General features: G+C 31.7%; 3 protein-coding genes across 5 annotated transcripts; 2 read left to right on the top strand and 1 right to left on the bottom strand.

The window, feature by feature from the left end:
- Positions 1–1,875: 1,875 nt before the first annotated feature.
- LOC101205520 (probable 2-carboxy-D-arabinitol-1-phosphatase) lies at positions 1,876–7,023 on the top strand. Of its 3 annotated transcripts, XR_004217386.1 has the most exons (11): positions 1,876–2,289; positions 2,518–2,623; positions 2,737–2,953; positions 3,038–3,156; positions 3,661–3,816; positions 3,983–4,036; positions 4,108–4,206; positions 5,098–5,205; positions 5,551–5,927; positions 6,253–6,432; positions 6,939–7,023. XR_004217386.1 is itself a non-coding variant. In XM_031887169.1 (10 exons), exons 1-9 carry the CDS (start codon positions 1,919–1,921, stop codon positions 5,923–5,925), a joined length of 1,605 nt encoding a protein of 534 aa, XP_031743029.1. In that variant the 5' UTR covers positions 1,876–1,918; the 3' UTR covers positions 5,926–5,927; positions 6,253–6,565. The 3 variants fall into 3 exon arrangements, 2 of the variants coding, with proteins under 2 accessions (XP_031743029.1, XP_004145785.1); XM_031887169.1 differs by lacking the exon at positions 6,939–7,023 and having other exon boundaries at positions 6,253–6,565; XM_004145737.3 differs by lacking the exon at positions 6,939–7,023 and having other exon boundaries at positions 3,661–3,756; positions 6,253–6,565.
- Positions 7,019–8,000, bottom strand: LOC101205983 (stress-response A/B barrel domain-containing protein At5g22580). Its single transcript, XM_011658755.2, has 2 exons — positions 7,800–8,000; positions 7,019–7,332 (listed from the first exon to the last, which is right to left on the bottom strand). The coding sequence occupies exons 1-2, from the start codon at positions 7,919–7,921 to the stop codon at positions 7,128–7,130; spliced, it is 327 nt and encodes a 108-aa protein (XP_011657057.1). The 5' UTR covers positions 7,922–8,000; the 3' UTR covers positions 7,019–7,127.
- Positions 8,001–14,585: 6,585 nt separating this feature from the next.
- LOC105435801 lies at positions 14,586–18,198 on the top strand. The gene is made up of 2 exons (XM_011658756.2): positions 14,586–16,633; positions 17,513–18,198. The coding sequence occupies exons 1-2, from the start codon at positions 16,228–16,230 to the stop codon at positions 17,869–17,871; spliced, it is 765 nt and encodes a 254-aa protein (XP_011657058.1). The 5' UTR covers positions 14,586–16,227; the 3' UTR covers positions 17,872–18,198.
- The last annotated feature ends 21 nt before the right edge of the window (positions 18,199–18,219 follow it).

Raw genomic sequence — 18,219 nt, forward strand, 5'->3', positions numbered from 1 at the left:
ACATATTTGACAAAAAAAAAAAATATATAATTTTATTTGCTTTGTTGTTTATTAATTTAATATCTTGATTTCTTAAAAAATAAAATTTGACATACTTTTGTAACTTTAATTAATTTTTAAAATATAGCGTTTTTAAATTAACCATAATTCATTAATTTTAAATTAAAACAAATTAGTATTTTGATCTTAAATTCAATTATTGAAAAATGATTGATGTTAGTCGGTCACAATCGGAAGTTCATGGGAGTTGGTGATCGGATGTTCGTTAGTGAAGTTGTCGGTAATAGTGACCAAAAGTTGGCCACCAACGATCAAGTGAGATGATGTTCGAAAGTGGGTAACAATCTTTCTAAATTAGATTAAAAATTAACCCATGTGCTCGAAAAGGTAACATATATAAAAGTTGTAAACTCTCGTTCCACTTTCCTTTATTTTTATTTATATTAGCATCTTCTAAGTAAAAAAAATAACGAGTTTAAATTCAATTATAAATTCTTTAAGAGTTTAATCATTTTATAACCATATTTCATTATATGTTTGAAAAATAACAAATACGACTATTATAACATAGAACGTCAAAAATATCGAGTGAGTTATAATATCTCTTCCTATGCAAGGCAAAATATTGTTTTTACCAAATTTCTTCTTAACATTTTGGGATGCTAGGTTAAGTTATAAAGTTTGTGTTTAAGTTGGAGAGTTACGAAGATGAAGTTTTTCGATAAAAACAAAATTCATTGATAAATATGTAAAGTTCAACTGAAGTTACGGACGTAGTAATGAAATCTACATTTTGAAAACTAACAAAATTTTGGATCGTTTTTTTTTGTAGGCAAACGTGAAATGTGTGATAGTCAAATAATAACAAAATAAATGACTAAAAAACGAAGATACTTAATCATTATATGAAGAAGTGAAGAGTGAGAGTAAACATTATTTTTAAAAAGGAATAATAATAGAGAACAAAACACTTAATATGTACTCCAAAAATTAGAATATTGAAAACGAAGAGAATGGATATTTTATTTCTAAGAAAAAATAAAACGAAAGAAAAAGAAAAGCACGTGCTTTCATTTTGAGCTCGTGATTGAGTTATAAAATCTAAACTAATACGTTTTAAGAGAAAAGTTGTAAGGTGAAATTACTTGGATGTACAATACTAAACAAATAAAAATATGAAGTGATTTGATAAACGTTATGTTTTTATGATTCACCATTAACACAAATTGTCCCTAAATAAGAACATTTTTTTAAAGATGAAGACTAAAATCTTTGAACGAAAAGATCCCTTATTTACATGGTCGAACATCATCATTGATAAGAAACTCAAGTCATAAAGGAAAATAGGCTCCATCCACACCCACCTTCACGATTAGAAGTGGTTCATAAAAGAAATAAACGTGTCACCATGTTACATTTTTTAAAAATAGAGAGAAGTTCACTAATGTATAACCTACGCACCCAAACACGAATAGCCTAGATACTCAAGAAAAGAAGAATTTATCATGGATAACTTTAACATCGTGCACAACTCAAATTGGTATAAGCATTAAAAAAAATGCTATGTTTAACTAAGTTTATTAAAACGAGCTTAGCTCGATGATAATTGATACAACATTCTATCAAGATGAAACATGGTTTGTTCTCTCATTTCATAATTATTTAGTTTAGCGTGACTATAAAATATTTATGGAAGTTTACTCTAAGAAAATAATAATTTCTCATTTTGCAACATTTTGATATTAATATTGATTGAATTAAAGGGATATGGATAATAATATATTCACATCCACACAAAATTTTTGATAAATGTTTTATTAGACAAATAATAATAATAAAAAAATAATAATAATAAAAAAGGAAAATAAGAAAGGAGTAGCGCGAAATAACCACCGCCGAGAATAGAAAGAATTTCCCAATGTTCTCCCTCAGTCTTACCCCTGCAGCTCACCACTTGCATCTCCTCAGCTCCGGTTACTTCCCGGCTAGAATTCTGATCAGTTCCTTCACCGTCCGATCTTCTTCAAGTCTTCAGGAGGTCGAGAAGTCTTCGGAATCATCACCAGACGGGAAAGACCTTAGTTCCGAGCTTTACGCTTCGGTTCCGTTGCCTCCTATTAAGAGTGCAAAGAGAGTGGTTCTGGTCAGGCATGGACAGAGCACGTGGAATGCGGAAGGTAGAATTCAAGGAAGCTCCAATTTCTCTGTTCTCACTAAGAAAGGGGAGGCTCAGGCGGAGACCTCTCGCCAAATGCTCATCGATGATGCGTTTGATGTCTGCTTTAGCAGGTTTCTTGTCTCTTTAATTCCAGTCGTTTTCTAGTCAAGCAATTATGACTTTTGGAAGTGATTCTAAACATTTTTTTTCAGCATATATTTGTGTCTGTTGCATGAATTGACCTAATATTGTTTCGTTACGTGAAATTTGGCTTTTTCTAGACCTGTAATTGATCGATAGTGAACATTTTGATATTTGAACTCCTTGTTTTGCTTGACTGAGATGAATTGCACTTCCAGCCCCTTAGTGCGATCAAAGAGAACTGCGGAAATTATATGGGGTGATCGTGAGGAGGTGATACTTACGGATTCTGAACTAAGGGAAATAGATTTATATTCATTTCAAGTAAGTTCCGTTCATTTTTTCTTTCATATGGATTGATTAGATTAGAATTGATAGTTAATCTTATTGATGTTCTCCACATTCTTGTTCTGATTGCTGTGGTTGGGTGGACTCAGGGTCTACTCAAGCACGAAGGGAAGGAAAAATTTGGTGCTGCTTATCGTCAATGGCAGGTAGATGCTGCAAATTTTCAGATTGATGGCCACTATCCAGTGAGGGAGTTGTGGGCTCGTGCTCGAAATTGCTGGGATAGAATTCTAGCCCATGAGAGCAGGTCTGTTCTAGTGGTTGCTCACAATGCTGTCAATCAGGCTCTTGTTGCCACAGCTATTGGTATTCTATCATCTTTTCTAAAGCTCACATTTATTGTTGCAGTAACGAATTGAATGTGTTCAGTGTAACTGTTACTTTAATCAGGATTAGGATCTGAGTACTTCAGGGTTTTACTTCAGAGCAACTGTGGTGTTAGTGTTCTTGATTTCACTCCCCATGCTGAGGGTGGATCTCCAATTATTTGTTTAAACCGTTTAAATCAGGTATGAAGAAAGTTGATAAACTTTGCAACTTCTCACTTATTTACTTTACAGGTTTAGCACACGAAAAGTTTCTCTCTCACTGTTTTCTTATTATTTTATCTGCCTTCGTTTTCTATTCATTTAAATATTCCTTAACGGCCCTTTATTTGCATTATTTTGCATCCTTTTTTTCTTGGCAATAGTTTATTTCTAGGCCAACAATTAATAATTTGTACATTAAATTATGTTTGTTTTGTCTGGCATTCCTCTTCCAAATTTATCGAGTGAGTTTAAACTGCTTAATAATTTTGTTTTCAAAGACAGTAGTTATTCATAGCGAGAGACAGTGAGTTTAAACTTGCAATTTGTGGACGACAAGATGTTTTTTTTTGCACCGGCAGTAGTTATTCATAAGTTCATTACTATGTGGAAGTGGAAATATCTTCACCATACACTAGCTGCTCTCTTGTTTCTTGGCCATAAGTTTTGCTTATTTAAGGGGCCATGATCTTTTCATTGATGCAGACCCCGAACTCACCTGTTGCTTCTGGTAGTTCTGGAGGCAGGAAAGCAACAAAAAGGATCATACTTGTTTGCCATGGAGTTTCCGAGGATAATAAGGTTTGGTACTTAATTGATGGTTCTGTGGAACTTTTCATGAATTCATTGTGCCTGCCAAGTGTAAGTTCACTATATAGCATAGTTAATCCAAAATGTTGAAAATAACTGATGGAACGTGAAATCCGGATCTTGTACGGTTTTACATTGCATGTATACCTGCTGAACCGAATTTTTGGAATTTAATTTGGAATATTATTTCTCTGATTCAGCTCTCACAAACTTGCAGGCCAGTTCTTCCTTCTTGGAGGACAAGCCAATGAACATTCTTGGGGTTATACAGGTAGAGCATACATACCATTTCACTAGATAGGTTTGGAACTCATATAATTACATTTTCTGGATGTATGACAGTCCCAGAAAGTTGCAGAGCTCCTTCTTGATCTAAAAGTGAGCGCTGTAATAAGCAGTCCCAAGAAAGCTTGTGTAGAGACGGCTGTAGCAATTTCCAGGGTACGCTTATATTACCTTTCATGGTTCTTTTTTATATATATTTTACATGTTCTGAATCACCACATCTTACTAATGTTTTCTCTTTTCCGCCTCTTTTTTTTTCCTTGGAGACTCTAGAGAGTATGAACAATGCCACATCAGAAGAGAACCATGACCTGATAGAACCCATGTAAAAGATAATGAAACTACAATAAATTCCCCCAAGTATTCGTGATACTTAAAACTCTCCCTTTATCGAGATGCCACTCAAGTCTCAACCACTTAACAATTGCCTAACTTTCTCCTTTTCTACCCCTCCATTAACAACCAAATACGATAGCAAACTTCCTATCTAATTACTATTATATGTTTAGTAATCTAATAGTATTCCTAATCTTCTCTAATGGCATTCCTATCAAACGCATTCAACATTATATTAGTAATCCATCGATGAGAAACAATATGCGTACTTGGGTTGCTTCCATTCTCCATTTCTTTCCTATTCTTCCTTTTAGATCACAACCAGTGTTTAAAAAGGCCCTCTCCTAGGCTCAAAGCCCAATTCTTGCAGCTTGTCTTGAAAAGGTGAGGCTCTCAAAATAAATACTTATTAATGCTGAGGCGCCACTCTTTAAATGCCCTTCTTGACATTTTGTATCCTCAAGAATTCTTGTTTCTATTTTTATTATGTTGGTCAAATTTTCTTATCGCCTGAGAATTTAAAAGCATTGAAACTCTTGCACACATGAGGATGATGTCTAAAGGAAGGCGGATTAATCACCGTCAATCGATTTAATCTAGCTTAATGGAGACCTCAAAAAAATTGGATGAGTTGAAGAAAAGCATCAAAACTAAGTTCTCTTGAGAAGGTAAAAAATCCATTTTTTGTTAGACACGGCTTATTCTTTGTAGGTACAAGAAGCTGCAGATTGCTTGGGTGCTGATTGTGTGCCTCGCTATGTGGAGATGAAGCAGACGAATAAACTTGATGTAGAGAATATTCCCGATCATTTCAACCAGGCAAGATGTCTGGCCATGGAATTTTAAAGTAAAAGTAATTAAGGTTGTGACATGCCGTAATTAGGTTGATGAAAAAACTGCCTATCTACCATAGTATCATAGTACGAGTAGCTAATAAGTTCGTTAAACAAATTTGGAAATGCCTAACCTCCTTCAATGTTTCAACTATCTTGTTTGGGTTTTACCCGACTAAGGGAATTTTAATTTATCAATTGGATGTCTATAGAAGGGTTATATTGATTTATTTGTATTCTTTATAGATGAAAAGTCAAAGTTATAACTTTTCATTTACCGTTCAATCCAATAAATTTTTCATTCTAACATTTGATACTTTTAATTCCATAGGATGTAGGTGACGTTAATGTCTTTGAACCTGGTTGGTTAAACAAATTGAACGATGGGGTGATTACAGAAGTGTGGAATCAGAGTGGCGAAGCCTGGAAGTCTCTATTGAATGAGATGGCTGATGAAAAGGATCCGGAAAAGATTGTTGTTGTGGTTGGTCATCCTGCCATTCTTTTAGGATTGGTGGGGCAGTGCCTGAATCTCACAAAAGACTGGATTGGATCATTTCACCTGGATGCTGGAAGTATTAGTGTGCTTGACTTCCCTGATGGACCTAGTCGCAAAGGTGTGGTTCGATGCATAAATTACACTGCTCATATGGGAAGATGGTCAATTCCCATTACTAGACCTACCGTGGATGATGAAGAGTTTTAACGGTAAATGCTGAAATTTAGAATTTAATTGTACAGTATGTTTAAAATACTCTTCGATTCGAAGTAAAGAAATCGAAGGTAGGGCACATAGCTGTCATTCTTCTGCTGTCTTTTGAGTGCATCAATATTCCTCTGGCATCTTTCTAGAAATTAGAATCTAAAGATTGTTTCAGAACATCTTGAATGAATTCATTCTGTCATCTTTCTATTGTTGGCGAAGAAATTTTATTTTAAAAAAACAATATTGAACACAATTTGTATTCAGTGATAAAAACAATTTTACATGCACCTCATACTTTCTACCTTTGAAGTAAAAAAATTGATGTAGGTGATGGACAGAAAACGCTAAAAGGAACTCAAAACTTCTACAGAATTCGCCGGAAATGTCGATGCCTCAAATTGCCACATGCAAGAAAACCTAGGGTTTGTTTGAGAGAGAATCTCGAGGCTACCGCAAAGAGGGGTTGAAGAAAAAGAGAGTGAGCAGTGTCATTATGTTAGTTGTTTTGTAAGTTTGTCAGTTAAATAGTATATTCTGATACTTTTATTTAAATAGTATTTATGTTGTACGTTTTAGATCAGTAATTATAATAATATTTCTAGAAAAGAAAATTTTAAATTAAAAAAATGTTTAGAGTTTAGTGGATGTGATCTCAAAAGTTAATTTAGGCCTGGTAGTTTGATAGAATCTTCTAAATAGTCTTTATAATTTGATATAATTCACAAAGATTATTTTATGAGGATTTTATCCAATTTTAGAGATTTAATTCTAATTATAAACTATATTTTAACAGGAATTTGTAATTTAACCAAACGAAAAAAAGCCATGGCCTTACTACTTGGACCATGGATCTTCTAACTTTATTATCTAGCTGGGCTGTCTACTTGGACCATAGGTTTTCTACCATTTTCATCTATTGGGCTAGCTTCTTGAGTTCACTTATCTCCCATGAAGTCGATAGATTGGTATGTAAAGTATGCTAGCAATTTTTTTTTTTTTTTCTGTTTTTTTAGGTAAAAATGGCTTTCAAGCATGGATCGAGATGGACATCTCTGCTCATGCTTAGCAGATTTTGATAATGGAAAAGAAAAAAGAAAAGAAAAAAGAATCGCTTTGTTGGAAAACAAGCAGTAGTACTATTATAAAAATACTCATCATGTAGGGGTTTTACATTTCCAACACAAAGAGGCACTGGCTGATATTCAAGCTGGTAGAGGTGGTTTGGCACGAATAGCTGGGAAATCAAGCACCACAATCTTGTCAATGGCTGCCGAGAAGGTTGCAGAGAATTCAACATGCTTGGGATGTCCCACGAACGCGGTATGAGCCTCCTTGTTTTCAAATGTCATCAAGAAGGCATGCGTGAATCCCTGTGTAAGCATCTCTGGTCCCTCCATTTCCTGTCCCCTGTTTTCATCATAAAACGTTCATTTTTCTAGTTCCTTTGATGTTCATTAATTACCCTTTGTTTACTCTTAACATATCTTGAAAATAAATAAGTAAATTATCACTAAATTACATCAAATAAAAACACTCAACATCACGTCATAAGCTTATGCATCCCCACCATTAAAATACTCAAATTTTGGGTCCAACAGGAGCGAAGGTTTCTCACCTTTTTATAATGCACCCACTTTAGAAATTTAAGGGAAAAGTTAGATAGAGCCTTTGAATCTTAATTCTTTTTAAGGGCAATATTTAATCTCTGAACTAAAATGTACCATTATCCCCTCCTGCCCTAAACTCTTGTGTTCACACTAAACTAAGGAACCAGTACTTTAAGCCAACAATGGTAAATAGTGCATAACAAATAAAAAATTTTAGAGAATAGTTTTAAAATTTTAATAGTTTAACAAAGATGGGGTGAAGATTACCACTCAAAGGATTTGACAGCTTCGACTTCAGAGACGAGGTTCTCCATGCCTTTGAGAATCTCTTCCACCGCTGCTCCTTCCTTAAACTTTACGAGCACCAAGTGCTTGAACTCTTCTCCCATGGCTGCTCCACCCTAGAACTCAATGACCCCTCCTTTCTTATACACACACACACACACACATATCAAGACATTACGTTAGATTAGATGTCACTGTTTAAATGCACCGACACAGCTCACGTGTCATTTCTTTTCTCTGCTGACTCAAATACTATAAAAGAATTGTTGTCCTTGTCCCCTACCTTCCTCGACAGCATCTCTTACTCAATATCTGAAAAGCCTCACCATCAGATAAGACTTAGACCCACAACTTCCACCTTCACTTGTTTGGATCTATTTTTTTCTTCTTCCGATCAGTATATCCTTTTTCTTGATTTTTTCGTCCAATTTGATTTTGGGATCCATGTATAATCCCTTTGCCTATCTGGTCGATATGATTGTTCATGGTGGAAAATCAAATAACTCATCTACCAAAATCACATGACTAACTTGTAGAAATCGAGTCATAATACTGTTTAGTTTAGACAAGAAGATTAGCAGTAACATGCCTCTGCTTATTAGACTCTGTTCTATCTCACTCATCCACTTATTGTTTGATATGATCAAACTGTTCCTAAGATCACATGACTGTCATTTGGAACTCTAATCTAATACATTGTTTAGGAAATAAAATTTACTGAGATACTCTTCCACTTAGTATATTTTTGGTATGACCATGATCTATTAGTCCTATATTATGTATACACAAAAGGGGTCTTTCCAACAAATATAATAAAAAATCACAAAATATTACACAGATGATAAAATATCATTAAAGTCTAAAAATGACTTTAATATGGCTATTGTGTGTAAATATTTTTTCAACAAAAACATCTCATGACTATTTCGTAACTGCTCATGTTTGAAAAATTATTGGCTCGTTAGAGAACGATTTCTCTCTCTCTCTTTTTTGAATTTATGTTCGTTTCCTTCTAATTTTCTGACTTTGAGTTTGACCTTTCTTGTAGAAATATTGAATTCTTCGGCCAATTCTAAAAAACAAGGATAATTTTTTATTTTTAAATTTCAGAGTTTTTTTTTTTTTTTTTTTTTAAGAGAACATTGGTAAGTGAAAAGAAGAAAATTAAGAGTGAGAGATAAGCTTGTTTATATAAGCTTAATTTACCAAAAATTCAACTAGTTATAAAAAAAAAACATTTTTTTAGAAGACTACAATTTTTTAGTTTATATATATAGAAAAGAAATTATAAATGCAGTTTTCCTTTAATCAATATTCATAGGCATGCCTTTACTTCATATTTTATCTAGGCAATAAGATTGAGTTGTTGGTATCTTTTATACTTGCTCTTCAGATACCATAAACACTTCATCCATCACATGACCTTTGTAGGAACTAAATTGACAGTTTTAAAAAATAACGCCCCTAGAAAAGTAAAAGATACCCCTACTATTAGCACTTAGTATAGATATATTTGGGTACACTCATCTCTATGCACATTTTTTTAAATACAAAATTAAAAAAAATATATTATATATAGAAAACTTTTCAAAAATATAAAAATGTCAAACTATTTACATAAATAGTAAAAAAGAAAAAGATTAATAGATTTCTATCGACCTTTTATTCCTTATAGACTTGTATTAGTTTCTAGATTGATTGTATCACTAATAGATTTCTATTAGCTTCTATCATTGATATACTTGTATACTTCTATCAATGTCTATTTTTGGTAGACTTGTACCAATTTCTATTATTTGTTGATGTTGATAGACTTGTATGTGTTTCTATCACACTATAGACTTCTACCAGCATTTGTCTAAACATTAAGGGAGGTAAAATCTTTAATTTTTTCAATATTTAAAAAGAATATATATTAAATTTTTTTAAAAAAGTTATTGTACCACAGTTTATGCTTTAGCATTTAAGTAAGTTGGAAATAAGTGCATCCAAATATTCTTCTTTAGTATATATGTTTAGTTACCCAAGTATATAATTTTAGTAATGTATGTTTTAAGTCTGTGATATCTTTAAAGTGCTTATATCTTTTCCCAAAGGAGGAATAAGTTTAAATGTTATTTGGGTCAATTATGGTGGGTAGCTCTGCTTTTGCACATGACTGGGCGGACAGGTTTTCCTTTTGATTCACATTCACATGTCCAAAATTTTGCTTTCATATTTCCAATTTGTTGCTCTTTCAATTTTTTCCACTCCAACTTTTTCTCTCTGTCACTACCATGTGGGCATCCTTTTGTCCATTAACTTTATTTCAGTGGAAAAAATGTATTTTTCTGCTTATCTTTTAGAATCTATATGTGGAGAAAATGATGATGTAAGTTAAATGTTCCCATTTGACATGGCCTTTGCCTTTTTCTTATATTCCCCCGTACCAACGGACATGAAAATCCAATATAAGATTTTAGGATTTCAGAATTAACTAACTTGTTAACGTTTAAAAGGTAAGTAATCCTTTTCTCTTTTTATAGTACTCCACGATGGAGATAGAAGATCATATCAATTATCACTGAACTGAACTCATTTTGACTTGTTGAAATCTTTCTTTTCTATTATTTGTTGAAGTTGTAAGTTCAAATAGCTTTACATTTATTAGACTAACAACACAATAATGTAGATTTTGGTTGGTTTTTTACCCTATCTAAAATTTGATAAATTAAATCGTTTTGGTGTGATTTAAGGAGTGTTTGGTTCGAAAAGTTAGGGAATGGTAGATTTAAGAACTCTACTGCTTGTTTGATTGAAGTTCTTTTAAGTTTCACAACTAGAAAAACAATAACTTTATGGCTTATTACTACTCATAGGTCTGATTGCTGGAGTGCACAACTTTACTTGTTTGCTCCAAACTTTCCCAAGTAGTTGATAATGATATCTTTATATTCATCTGTTTTCCTTAAATGCTTTTTAAGGGCTACCAGTAGAGTTTTCTAGTGATAATTTGGACTAATTTCCTACATGATGATATTCATTTTATCAAATATCAAGGAACAAAGTCATTAATTGGGATGTAATGGGTCTAACCTTTTTCATTTGGACGAATCCAAGGGCATGTATGGGAGGTCGGACCCAGCTGAAGTGCAAGAGTCTGCAGTAATTTTTATAACTGTCACTATCACATTGGACTTCATTAATAAATAAATGGAAAATCGTTTTTCTAATTATGATAAGGGTAAGAATAATTGAAACTATCCAATCTATATTACAAGGATCGGATTAAAAGAATTTAATCTTTTTTGAGTTGGATTAAGTCTCGGTTGGAGGGTTGAAAAATTGTTCAATCCAATCCGAATTAATATATAATTTAATAAAAAAGTAAATTATGTAACTAAAGGTAACTTTTATAACGAAAAAAACTATACAATTCGGCTACTCAAACCATATTTTATGGGTTGAGTTAGAATCTAAATTCGAGTTGCTAACTAAAATAATACAAAAGGATGGGTTGAGTTAAGAATGTTTTTCCAATCCATCCTGATTTTACACCTAACGGTAGGTTTTGGTTTTAGTTTTCAAAATTATTTGAGTTTTGGTTGAATTCGATCATTTTAACCTTAGTTTAAAGAGAGATTGAAACATCATACCATAGTGTTAATATGGTTAATACTAAAATAGTTTTATATATACTATTTTAAAATTGGATCGAAGTTGAGAAACTCAACTTTTGAACTTAAGGTAAATTTGCCCTAGATCCATGTGGGGCTGTGGGGTCATGGTCAAGTGTTCTTGTTTTGATGTGAATGGTATGTATATATATGTGTGTGTGGGTTTGTATGTTACATTTGAATGAAATTAATTATTAAATTGATTTACGTGTTGATTTAGTGGTAGGGCATGGGGTTTATTTAGTCAAGGACTTGTACCTTCTTTTAGTTACATTTTGTTTGCCATACCTCAATTTAATTTTTTAGGGCAGTGGGGACTAACATAGGAGTTTTATAATTAATTATAAACATCAATTAGATACTTTTTAAATAAATTTCATAAAGTATATATACAAATAAGAGACTTTTGTTCGAACTTCTTCGGAATCACCTCCATTATTGGATCCGTTTCTCACAAACTTATGAATTTTAGCCCTTTTGCTTATGTCACATAAAATATTTTTACATCTTAAGACGTATTTATTTGAAATATGGAAATGGTGAGGTTTTAAATTTAGAAAAAATATAAAAACAAAAAAAATCGAAAAAAAATATATAATTTAAAATAAATAAACATATTTATTATTATTTTTTACTTATATTAATGACATTTTAATACTTATGTTAATATAAAATCTACAAATATGGACAATTGTGTAACTTGTTGAAACTTTAAATTAAAGTTCTAAATAATAGTTACAAGTAGATTAGCCAAATCTCTGTAAATAATAATTTAAAATATAGGAACTTATACAATATATATATATATATATATTTGATTGGTGATTCTTTTTGTAAATTTATTTGTGGATTTTAGGCATTGTGATTCGTGCATTATTTTCAATTTAAATCTAAATGGTTAAAGACTTCCAGTACTCTTGTGAACAGGCAGATTCGTTGCTGCTTGCAATTCCCAAAAACTCGAATAAAGTCCACAATGGCCCATCATTTGCCTCTTAAATTACAAGGTTACTGCTGACTTTTAAATTTTTAAAAGTTCAAATTACAAAATTGGTTTCTATGGTTAGGAAGAAAGAATTGTAAGAATTTAATCTCTATATGCTTTATAATTTGAATTCATTCTCAATACTTTATAATTTTTTCTTATTTATATATATATATAGTATTGGTACAATCTCCAAAACTATTTGTCAGGTTTTATCAAATTACAAGAACTAAGCTCTTATTTTAAAACTACAGAGACTAAGGGGTGTTTGGAAGATTAACGGGATGAGATTTAATACAATGTAATAAAAATATTTATATATGGATTGATAGTTTTAAATTTTTTTTATTACTGTTTTTCCGATTTTATTTTTATTCTTACTCGTACTCTTGAACACTCCTTTGATTCTATGGATTACGTTCTAGCTTTTCAAACAACTTTTTTAAAGTTTAACTTTCTATTAATTATATGGATCAAACTTGTAATTTAACATTTTTAAAAAATGTTTTGTAAAGGGTGTTTTAGTAACTAGAAGAATAAATTATCGGTAAGTTTTTTAATTTTTAAGTCCATCTTTTCCTATAGTTCATAGGCTTTTAGAAATTTTAATGTCATATTTAATAGGTTTGAAAATGTTTAAATACTTACTAGATCAAATAGATATAGATAGAATAAATATTAGAAGAAATGTTATGGATCGAAAATAAAATGAAACTATTTAAAATATAATGAAAAACTTAAATTGAGTAGAAAAAAATTGTTGGTAAATAGTTTTGAAAATATCCTTAGATATATATATACAATCATCGAGTAAAATCTTGAATTAACATAATTTTTGCGAGCCAAGGAAAGAAACATAAAGATAAAATCAAAGATCGGTATAATGCCGTTGAGCCTCAAAAATCCAATAAACAAAGTTTTGAGTAGAAGATATTGTTTAAACACAAATTTATTGAATTTAGATATAATTTGTCATGCATGTGAAATTTATTATTGTTTTTTTATAACATTAATTGATAATAAAAGTATATGTTAATTGAATTATATTGAAGTATTTAAATATCAAAATAATGAATAAACATTATGATTTAAATTGTTTGTCTATAAAAGGATAGACTATGTAAAAATTGTTTAAAAAAAACTTGAGATATCATATCAATTTTTTCAACATTTGAGCATTATTTAACTTTTTATGGTGAGTTATTGAATCATCTTAGATAAAAAAAAATGCTTATTACCACATCGATCTCACCCCACCAACCCAAGGAAGACAAAAATAAATAAATAAATATAATGCAACATTGAAATTGAAATATTCAATCTTTACTTTCTATAAATTGAGCCAGTGTTAATGTATATACATTAAATATTAATTAAAAGTTTGTTTTGCTTCATATATAGCAGAAATCAATACTAATGAATTTAATTGGATGTTATAATTTGATAACAAATGATAATTTTATACCAAATTGATCAATAAGTTAGATATTGATTACTATGATCAATATTAATGGATCCCAACCAACTGTTAACTATTGCATGACAATAGTTGTTGTGATGCATTGTACGAATTACATTATTGTAGTGTTACATCTCAAAATAATAATAATAACAACAACAATAATTGATTTACTATTTACGAGCGGTTTGGACAATAGCTATAAAAAAAAATTCAATTAACTATACTAAACTTTCTATTCTAAAATTTTTATTTGCTACAAGAGTTACTTTTTTCTTCCTAAACTAATAATCTATACCTCAAACTCAAATAACAAGTCATTTATAGATAAAGAAATGAACACGTTACTAATTAAGAGATCAATTGGACAGTAGTATAGTTGTTTATTTTAGATGTAATGTTCAAGTCGTGGAAGTCTCCATTGTTCTACTTAATGTCTTATGCTAGTATTATCCTTAGAAAAAAAAATGAAAAATAGATTTTTAAGAAAAAAAGAAGAAGATAATTTTCAGAAACAATAAAAAAGAGAATTTGAGAAAATATTTACCCTTTGATTTTGTTTTAGGTTATATATATATATATATTTTAAAAACCTATATTTTTATATTACCTAAATAAAACAAAATAATATCATTTTAACTTTGTAATGTTTAAAACGTCACTCTCTTTTAGAGTATGAGTAGGGTGGGGGGAGGATCTCTGTCGCACGTGCCATTATCGTACGATCGTGCAAAGTTCGATACTCGCTCGTTATGCCACAATCTCTTCTTCTTCTTCCTCTTCAATGGCGACCATTACCAATCCTTCTTCTTCTTCTTCTTCTTCAATGATGACCATTACCAATGCCAGTATCTCAACAAAACCACTAACACTACCTTCAACATAACTCTCGATTTTCAGACCCACTCCTTCTTCTCCGATCAATATCACTCGCTGATCGAACTTTTCTTTTCCCTTCGTCCCCTTGCATTCACTTTTAATCGTTTTTTTTTCTTTCTTTATGTTTTTCGTATTTGTTTTCAACTCAATCTTGCTTACTGACCATTTTGTTTTTTGTTTTTTGTTTTTCTTTGCACTGTTTTCTTTTTAGTTTTTTTATTATCTTTTCTTCTAGGGTTCTTAGTTTTTGTTTTACTTAGTGAAAATAATGCAATGAACTCTAGAGAAATGAGTCAGGATAAGAGGTCTCAGTCTCCGTTGTTGTTTGGACGGATGTAAGTTGAGTTTAGTAATGGGGAAATATGCGTCTAGCCAATTAGAAACAATTTAACAACAATATGGAACATTTTAGATACTTGTATAGAAAACACTTGGAAAATGCCTTTTTTTTTTGTGTGACTGTTTAAAGAAAAAGTAATTCATATAAACACTACTCTCAATGTTCATATTAAAAATCATGTTTAATATCTTTCACAAGGTCAAAACTATTCAAGCGTGTGAATTGGAAAATGCTTTTGATCCGTTGATAGTAGTTAGTTTAGGGAAATGCTGGATTTGGCGATCCTAGGTTTGTCCGGATAGATATATAATAAATTTAGGTGTTGCTTTGGTTAAGAAGTTGAGAGGAATGAAGTCACCCAAAGAGTTAGGTGAAGTATAGGATCTAGGAGTACAACTCTACTCCACACCTTGCACGAGGAGTTGGGAAAGGAAGTCGAAGTTTCCCCAAGAAATTTTTTGATCCCATGATTAAGAAATGTCAATTTTATGCCTTGTTTTTTTAACTCCCTACAATATGGGTCCCAAAAGTTCACAACTCCACTCCTTACCGTTAGATGATAATTATAGAAACATTTTCTATTATTATGAACTTCTCTGATGTAAGTTTGAATTGAGGAAGACTTTTGTATTCAACTACTATTTACATATTTCTCTCCTTTCATATATTTTATTAATTTTTTTTTAATGAAGCTTCATTTTGAAATGAAATTGATGGGACTCCGTGGAGCTGGTTTAGGCTTTTTGGAATCAGTCTCTTGTTCATTTCAAATGATCAGTGAAAGAGTTATCTTTGAACTTTGTTTTGATTTTCAATTGAGAAATCATAGAAATTTAGACCATGTTTAATTGTGTTTTCAAAGAGAACGAGTGTAATGCATGCTAAAAAGTTTCTTGGAATCAAGACTTTAGTCTGAGTTTTCTTCTACACTCCCGTGACTACATAATTTCTTGCCTTGTATTGTTGTTTTCATATCTTCTTTAGAAGATATTTATGAAGTTCAACCGATGCTCTAGTATTCCACCTCTTCTTAAGTTTGTAATGAATGAATAATTTGAGGTTCATATATTCTAGTATGCAAGACGTTTTTCATGGATTGCCATTTATTTTGGCAAAGCCTCTTTATCTTGGTGCACATGTTTCAGGTTTCTGTATATATATTGCTTGCTAAATTTACTCGCATTTTTATCAGCAAGTCCAAGGAGTTTGTAGATGCACTAAGCTTACCACAACATGCCTCTCGGACGCTGGAAGGATCTAGGGCAGAACACTTGGGTCTTCATAAAGCACTTTGTTGGCTCATGGGATGGAGCAGTGAAATAGCGCCAAATGGTCTATGGGTACGAATGATATTACCTCCTGTAGAAGTACTTGCTTTGAAGGAGGATCTCATTATATGGCCCTCCGTTCTTATCATTCATAATAGTTCTATTGCAATTGATAAACGATATGAAGGGGTAGCCATAAGCTGTGAGAAGCTTGAGGCTGCTGTAAGAGGTAAACCCTGTCTTTGCTGTAACTATGAATTGCCCCGTCTTTCCATCTAATTTTCAAGTTGCATGTTGATGGCACATCATTCAAGAGTTCAAGTCGTCTTCTCAAGTTGACCAAAGATGTGGTTTATAGACATGCTCAATATATTTTTAAAATAGTGCTCCCTTGGTTGTTTTTATGTTATCGGAGCTGGAATCAATCAATTATATAGATGGTTTTTTCTTTGAGATACTTACAACTCACACCTCTTTGTCTTCCCTATTTTGCAAACTATATTATTTTATTTTATTTTTAGAAAAAATTCATAAATACTCATGTGAATTCCAAAATCTAAGTAACGGTAAATATCGGTTAAATATTGCAGTTAAATTTAACGGAATTGGTCAGTGGACTAAATTCTAGTTCTAGGTTTGCTATGTGGATCTACGTTACTACAGTGGACTCACATAAGAGTTTGATTTTTAAAGTACTCAAAGTATATGCATGTAACTCTTTTCGGTTAAATTGAAAATTTGATCTTTATAATTTAGAAAAAATTATTGCTTTTAAAAGTTAGAATTTTGTACTTTAGTTTTGATAAAACCTTATAAACAGTCCTTATACTTTGATAGAATAGTCTTGCAAAGATTATTTCAAAAAGTTTTATCAAATCATAGAAACTAAATTCTAACTCTCTAAATCATACGGACTAAATATTCAATTTAACAGTCTTTTTTCTTTTGCTTTGGTTACTACAGTCCTGTTAGATTAGTCTTCACCAACTCGGGTGAATTATGCATGTTTACCTTTGTTAATTTATTCGATAAAAGTTAAAAGCGTTATTGGTTGTTTAGTCTTTTGGTTTCACCATAGTATGAGTTTGACCCGAAACAAAATGAGCAGCAATGGGTTGTGGAGGGAAGTTCAAAGTGGTACGTGGTAAAGCTGTAAACCAGAGTATTATGGTTGTAACTTTTGGTGCGATGTTTTATGGGTTGCAAGAAGCAGAAAGACTACACAACAACTTTGCAGATAAGAGTCACGGCAGGGACGAGTTCCATAAAATCAATTTGAGATGTCTCGTTGACAGCAACGTGGATATGCATAAAGCAACAGGAGCAAACACATTGGAGAGTGTACGTTATGGCTACTTAGGCCTCGTCGAGGACTTGGATAAACTCGACTTTGAGACCAAGAAGAGATCTGTGGTGAGAAGCAAGAAAGAAATCCAAGCCATTGTGCATGCATCTCTTCAGTGTTAGTGTTTACTAAGAGTTAGTTTTGTATAGAAAGTCTCACGCATTGGTGTTGGTTAAGGTACCCAAACCCACGACCGTCATCTTAGTTTTGTATTTGGGTCAACTAAACTAGTTTCTGTAGTCTTTTATTTTTTCTTTTTGTTGGTGGGAACACAATTTTTTGTCAAGAGCTTGGTAACAGAGAAGAGTTCACCTGGATTAAGTTAGGGGAATGAATTCACATTGGCTTCTTGCCATCATTGATCTGATTTGAAATGCTAGTTGTATATCAAAAAATTATCCCATGCTTATAGTTTCCTTGGATAATTCTATTTTCTTCTGATTGTATCAGCTCCACTATACTATACTATA

The sequence above is a fragment of the Cucumis sativus genome, chromosome 6, assembly GCF_000004075.3.
Source record: "Cucumis sativus cultivar 9930 chromosome 6, Cucumber_9930_V3, whole genome shotgun sequence".
In the NCBI taxonomy this organism is placed as follows: Eukaryota; Viridiplantae; Streptophyta; class Magnoliopsida; order Cucurbitales; family Cucurbitaceae; genus Cucumis; species Cucumis sativus.